Consider the following 7,747-nt stretch of genomic DNA (forward strand, 5'->3'; position numbering starts at 1 on the left):
TTTTCACCTTTGTCAACATCCTTTTTGGCAACAAACTAATCGCTACCTCTCTATCGACTAGGACTTTGTTAACACAAATGCCACTCATGTAAGCAGTGACTTGTAACGGTTGAAGATGTGATTTCTGCTTCTCTGTTGGCTTTTGAAAGTACCCCAACTCATCTTCAGATCGAATGAAAGCAAAGGCCTCTTTATCCTCCACATCATAATCCTTACTTATATTTTCTTTATATTCTCTTAGATATTCAGTAGGTATAATCAAAATGGTACAAACCATCTCCTTATCACCTTCTTCAAAATACTATTAATTTAAATCAACATTTTTTCTTTGTCATTGATTGGGGCTACAACTACAGCCTTGCCCTTTATGAATTTAGCTGGTGATGGAATTTTTTTGTAACTATTTCTCTTTGTCATTGATTCTACATCCTCATGTTTCAAAGCCACCAAGTCAGTGATGGTCACATTCAACTCTCTGCTGAAAATTTGAGAATGAAAAGCACTTTCTAGTTGTGCTCAGGTTCCAATCAAATTGGGCTTAAAATTAGAAAACCAAGTGAATGCATTCTTTGTTAAAGAAGAAGGAAAAAACTTCATCTTTAAATTTTTATCATTCGCTAAGCTTTCCAACTCAACCATATATTGAGTAATATGCTCAGTGGTCGATTCACCAACTTTTTCTGCAAACTTTGTTACTATTTTAGAATTTTTCACTCCTCTAAGCACTTCTGCCGCTTGTACAACAGTAGAAAAAGCAGAAACAAAGTAGGGTTCATAAAACCTATTACATTGAATCCAACCCTATTAAATACATCTTCAACAATCTTAATAACTTGGTATCTCTCACCACGCTGATTGACTCTCATTCGAGCCAACACATCAATCGCATTTTGATCTCGTCGAACAACTCGAGGAGTATCTCTAAAATGCATATCACCTCCCATATTTTTAGGCATATTCATCTCATCTTCCTGATTTATTTACAAATTTTGATCTCCTTCATCATAATCAACAACTCGAGCAATTCTCTCCACTTGCCTAGCAATGCGCTCAAATTTTAATTCATAATTAGCTATCATAGGATTTAAAATTGTAGTCATCTGTTGAGTCAATAAATTGACCAGATCATGACGACTTTCATTAACATATTATCGAAAAGCAGCCATCGAACTAAAAGCATTCGATGTAGAACTTAACTGATAATTCTGAGAAAATTCAGAATATAATAGAGGCATTGGATTACCACCAAAACTTGATGAATTTTCAAATCTAATTAGTGGAGGCATACCTACTAATTGGTGGAGTATAACCTAGAGGAACGCTATAAAGAGGCCAACCAATAGTTACTGACGTTTGCATCATAGCAATTCATGGGTGTTGATTTCACCCACTATTCCCAACTAGGGATTAGTAACTGCTACATTCTCCCCAATCGTACTACTTTCAGCACGTGACAATATTTTCGAAGGAATTGATGCAACTATAGCAACATTATCATTTACAAATGATTTCACATTAGTATTAGAAATTTTTTCTACCATTCGAATAATATTGCTACTTCTAAGTTACATGCACTAGATCATTGTAAAACACTTTTTGACACACTTAATTTTTAAAACTATCCCATCGGATGTGCTAATTTATTTTACAAATTTTTTACAAATCTAAATAGTTCGACGATATCTAGTGATTTGGGAGCGAAACCTACTCCTCTTTATGAGTATTAGTTCTCAAAAGTGCATCAAAGATTCATTTCATTGGATAAAATAATAAAAGAAAATCTGGAAGAAAAACAAAACAAATTTGAAAATAAAAATGACTGGAATTGAATGAAATAACATTGAATTTAAACAAAGTAATAAACTGCCTTCGACAAAATCGAAAGACTTTGAAATCGAAAATAAAGTACTGAATCTTAAAGAAAAACGAAAAGAATAAACTTGATGGAAAGATAAATTTGCAAGAAAAAAAGTTTATAAAAAATTTAAATAAAATTTAAAAGACTTGGAAGGAACCCTGGCCTATAGAAAAAAAAGCTCTTAGACTCAGAAATTCGCTAAAGATATGAGTGTGTGAGAGTATTTTTTTTATTCGAGATTTTAACACTTTTTTCTTCGAACTTTCACTTATTTATAAGAATTCTCGACCAATCAAATTCAAACACAACTCCCACGTGCATTAATCTTTGAGTAATTGTTTCTACTTTTTTGCATGATATGAGTAATTGTCATTAATTAGTTTGACTTATCAACTTTTTCATTTCTTCGATTACTTTATTCTTCTACGATGAATCCTTACCTATTGAAATTCATTTCCTTGTCGATATGTGATCCTCGATAAACCCCATAAATAAAGTTTCTACTTTAAAACTCAAAACTTATTTATTATTGACTAACGGTGACAATTGAGAATATATCGGAACCAAAATAGAATACAGTTAATATTGACAATGATCAAGATAGTCCTTGAGTAAAACAGTCTGTCTTGTATCAGTTCTTGCACGCTTTCTTGTAATTGCCTCGTATAATTCTAGTATGGGTTAATAGTCAAATTCGTCCCTGAAAGATCACTTATTTTTTAAATTAGTCTTTAAAATTTTTTTTAGTTATATTAGTCCTTGAAAAATAAAACGTAGGTCAAATTGGTTCTTCTGTTAGTTAGATGATGATGTGTCACGTTAAGTGTCACGTGGGATGATGACGTGGTAGGTTAATACCATGTGTCACAAGATGATTGGTTGACGTGTCATCTGACATGTAAATAAATTATTTAATTTATAATCAAAATAGTTCCTAAAAGTCCAGACGTAAATTATTTTCATCCCTAAAATTTTAAAAATTAATCAAATTAGTCTTTATATAAATTTTTTTACTTTTTCTTCATAATATTAAATTTGAAATATTTTTTATAGTACTAATTTTAATATTATTTTTTAGACCTTAATAAATAAAATTCTCTTTACATAAAATAATAAAAGTAATTAAATTATAATAAAATTATTTTATCATTTGTATTTTAAAATTTTACATTTTTAAATTGTAATTTTTTATAGTGAATTGTTTTTTAAAATGAATTTATCAAATTATTGTTGATTATATATTTAAAAATTTAATAGTTTAAATTCACTAAATAATATAGTAGTTATTTTAAAATTTAAGTTTTTTAAATTTTTTAAAATTATAATTTTTATTATTATTTAATTTATATAGTAAAACTCAATAATTAAAAAACTAATTTGTGGAATTACTTGTTAAATCTTAATATTTTAATATAATTTTTTAAAATAATTACTCTATTTATTTAATAAAATCTAAAAAATTAAAATATTTAAAATAATTATTATATTTATTTAGTAAAATTCAATATATTAAAACTAGTTATATACTAGTTATATACTAAAAGTTATAATATTTTAAATTTTACTAAATAAATATAAAATAAAATAATTTTAAACTGTGTTAAATTGATTTTATACAATCTCTTAAACATTATCAAAAGAATAATAGTACATAGTGCATTAATTAAGTGAAAGTTTGTATATCCCATTGTTTAAAACGTTAATTAACTTGGAAACTTTCTATTAGCACGTTGCCTATAATTGTGTTGAATAGCCTTCCCCTCCGAATTAAGTTTCAAAATAATGTTGTTTATAAAAGTCCGACTATGACTAAAATATATATACTAAAAACAGCTATTCAAATTAGTTATTAATATATATATATATATATATATATATATTAAAATATAAATATACATTAAAAATAAATTATATATATAATATAAATATATATTAAAAATAAATTAAATTACATATATATTTATATAAATATATTAATAATTAATTTTAATGACTAATTTTAATATATAAATAATATTTTTGATAAAAATTACAAATATATGTGTTTAAGACACATAAAATAATAATAATAATAATAATAATATTATTATTATTATTAGTAAAATTTTAAAATATTCTTTTAATAAAATATACACAAGAAACATAAAAAATATTGACTTTATATATTTTTATAAAGACTTTGTGATTAACTAAATTCTTTGTCGTATTTCTGTATAGTTTTAATAATATAAAATAAAATAATTTTGAACTAATTTTTATTGTCTTCTAAATATTTTTGAATATATATATATATATATATATATATATATATATATATATATATATATATATATATATCATTTTGCGACTTATTTTATCTTAAAATTGAAAATAATGCTATACTATTTTATGTCCGGTAATGAAGCCATTGTTTTCTTTTGAATTGTTACTAGTGTACAGGCACGTGTATGGAGACAGAAAAATGAAGAATAAGGGCCAAAATTTTCTTTAGCAAACCAAAGATTCGGTCAATTAATGCTATTTTTGGTTTGCACAGATCTTAGTAACACAAGTATAAATACCCCAAGATTGTGAAAGGTTTTCATCATCACCATCTGCATCTGCATAGTCTAATAAACGATTGGGAAGGCTTCCTTCCCAATCAACCAAGATTTAATTTGGTTCCATATTCAATTTCCTGAAAAATGGCAAACGGCAAAGTCATTGTCGCTGGAGTATCTATCATTCTTGTTGTTGGTGTTGTCATTGGCACCGTTGCCGTTGTTAGCAACAACAACAGCAACGACCAATTGAAAACCCACAATAAAGCAGTTGACTCATTGTGCCAAAACGCAGATGACAAAAAACTTTGTTATGATGTCATTGGCAATGTCAACACTACAGACCCAAAGGATTACGTCTCAGAGGTGGTAAGGAAAACCTTGGACAGTGTCATCAAGGCATTCAACATGACTGATACCCTTTCCGTAGAGCACGGTCAGAGTAATCCAGGCATGAAGATGGCCCTTGAAGATTGCAAGGACTTGTTGCAATCGGCAATGCACGAACTGGAGGCCTCTATCAACCTTGTCACTGAGAACAACTTTGCAAGTGTTTATCAGAGTTCTGCAGAACTCAAAAACTGGTTGGGTGCCGTCATTGCCTACCAACAATCTTGCATGGACGGCTTTGACACCGAAGGTGAAAAGAAGGTCCAAACCGAGTTGCAATCTGACAGCTTGGACAGTGTTGGCAAACTCACTGGTCTTGCTCTTGATGTTGTTTCCGGATTGTCCCACTTCCTTAATGGTCTTGGTTTGAACTTGAACCTCAAACCCGCTTCTAGGAAGCTCCTTGAAGTGGATAATGAGGGATTCCCCACTTGGTTATCCGCCGCAGATCGCAAACTCTTGGCTAATATCGATAATGTCAAACCTAATGTTGTTGTTGCCAAGGATGGTAGTGGCCAATTTAAGACCGTCTTGGACGCAATTAACTCCTACCCCGCCAACTTCCAAGGTAGATACATTATCTATGTTAAGGCTGGCGTTTATGACGAATACATTACCGTTGACAAGAGGTGCAAGAACTTGCTTATCTATGGTGATGGAAATACAAGAACCATTATCACTGGTCGCAAGAACTTCCATGAGGGTACCAAGACAATGAGAACCGCCACATTCTGTAAGTCTAGGTTTATTTCTCCTAGTTTCTATTATATTTTGTCAAAATCATTTTATTATAGAAATGAAAATATATCATCCCAAAACATGTTACTAGAAGATAAAATATGCTTATGTTGTTTTGATAACTAATTTTCTAAAAATTAATCAAATATTTAATAGATTTGATATAATAAACTGTATGTGCAGCTTCCAATGCCGATGATTTCATTGCCAAGTCAATTGCATTCGAAAACACCGCTGGCGCTGAAGGTCACCAAGCAGTGGCACTCCGCGTGCAGGGAGATCGCTCAGCCTTCTTTGATTGCGCAATGCGTGGTTACCAAGATACACTTTATGCCCACGCCCACCGTCAGTTCTACCGCAACTGCGAAATCTCTGGTACCATTGACTTCATCTTCGGCTATGGTACCACCTTGATCCAAAACTCTAGGATCATTGTGAGGAAGCCCATGTCAAACCAGCAGAACATCGTGGTCGCCGATGGAACTGATCAGAAGAACATGCCTACTGGTATTGTCCTCCAAAATTGTGAGATCATGGCTGATGCCACCCTCTATCCAGACAGGTTGACAGTGAGGACATTCTTGGCAAGGCCATGGAAGGCATTCTCAAGGGCAGTGTTCATTGAGAATAACATTGGTGACTTGATCCAGCCACAAGGTTATATCCCATGGAACCCACCAACTGAGGCTAACACTGACAATTGTTACTTTGCTGAGTTTGGAAACACTGGAGCTGGTGCCAACGCCGGAGCCAGGGCCAAATTTGCAAAAGGACTTATTAGCAAGAATACTGCTGCTAAATATCTTGCTGAGCCATGGATTCAAGCTAGCACCTGGGTCTCAGCCACTGGCATTTCCTACGATGCTGGCTTCATCAAGGCTTAATTAAAGTCTGAAGAACAAAGAAGTATCAAGGGAAATTGGATTTTTCATGATTTTAATGTATTTGGTGGTGATCATCAATGAATAGAATTTATTCATTTATTTTATTTCTCTCAAACTTAATTATTCAATTTTCTCTTGATGTGCATTTATATTATACTTGAAAATTTAATTAACGAGGGCGAAAGAATATTATTGATCAAGGATCTGAAAATTCAACCTATCACCAAATTGCTCTAATTATTGTTTTTCTTGTTTAGATGTTCAACAAATTTATTTTAGATAATCAAGTTATAATAAATTAATATATAAAATTATAAATAAACACACAAAAATATAAATATATTTTAAGTTAAATTTTAAAAATGCATAAGTTAAAAATAAAGATGGATACTATCATAAAAATTTTATAATTGTCTTCATATAAAAATAATTTTTTTTAATCCTTAAATGATGAATTATATTGTTAGATTTTAATATATTATAAAAATGTTATTTTTGTTTAAAATGTGGCTAAATAAATAAATTATATTTTTAAATAATGAATTTTTATAAAACGATTTTTTACTTTTTTTTTGTTTGAGTAGTTGCCAAAAATAAATTCAGGACTATCGGCCAAATTTTTTTAGTTATATCATTTTACTTATCACAAATAAGTTCTAGGACAAATCTCAAATACGAAAATGAATATTTTAAAAAATAAAGGATATCGACCATGCAAAAAAAAACTTCTTTAAAATTAGTCAAATAATGTCTTATAAAAGATCCGTTTAAAAAGTTTTAAAATAAATTTTTTGAGTTTTTGACTTATAAAAAATAGTAGCATTAATGTTTAGTATAATTTTTAAGACTAAATTATAATTTTTTAAAGAACTATTTAAGAACTTATAAAAAAGTTAAAAAATAACTTTTTTTCGTAATAAAATTCTTTTTATCATATTTTTTAAAAAAATAAACACTTTTAAAATTAAAAATTTAAATACAAAATAACTTATTTATAAATTATTTTTAATATAATTATTTATTATTTAAGCTATTTTTCAAAAAAAAAAAGTTTAATTCAACTATCTAAACTGAACCTAAATCAAGTCACCAAAAAAAAAACTGAACCTAAATCAATAAGACCCCAAACGATAAAAATCCCTCCTCCAAATTTAAGCTATTCACGATCATTCTTTTTGTCTACCCCATCGCTTACTCTTCTCTTATCCGAATCGTTCTCCTCTCATCATCCCTCGTTATACTTCCCTCTCCCTCATCCCTTCTTCTAATATATGTCACTCTCTCATCATCCTTTCTTCTTCTGATTTGGTTTGACTACGAAAGATGGAGGATCGACA

The 7,747-nt window shown here is 29.6% G+C and overlaps 1 protein-coding gene across 1 annotated transcript; it reads left to right on the plus strand.

Moving 5' to 3' along the window:
* The first annotated feature begins 4,542 nt into the window (after nucleotides 1-4,542).
* LOC130949278 (pectinesterase-like) lies at nucleotides 4,543-6,410 on the plus strand. The gene is made up of 2 exons (XM_057878045.1): nucleotides 4,543-5,521; nucleotides 5,710-6,410. The coding sequence occupies exons 1-2, from the start codon at nucleotides 4,543-4,545 to the stop codon at nucleotides 6,408-6,410; spliced, it is 1,680 nt and encodes a 559-aa protein (XP_057734028.1).
* Nucleotides 6,411-7,747: the final 1,337 nt, after the last annotated feature.

The sequence above is a fragment of the Arachis stenosperma genome, chromosome 9 (genome assembly GCF_014773155.1).
Source record: "Arachis stenosperma cultivar V10309 chromosome 9, arast.V10309.gnm1.PFL2, whole genome shotgun sequence".
Taxonomy (NCBI): Eukaryota; Viridiplantae; Streptophyta; class Magnoliopsida; order Fabales; family Fabaceae; genus Arachis; species Arachis stenosperma.

What these genes read in the sequence shown, in the direction of transcription:
- LOC130949278 (XM_057878045.1), top strand. Translation starts at nt 4,543, where the DNA reads ATGGCAAACGGCAAAGTCATTGTCGCTGGAGTATCTATCATTCTTGTT. An exon ending in AATGAGAACCGCCACATTCT is followed by an intron (nt 5,522 to 5,709) that starts GTAAGTCTAGGT and finishes CTGTATGTGCAG; the next exon opens with CTTCCAATGCCGATGATTTC.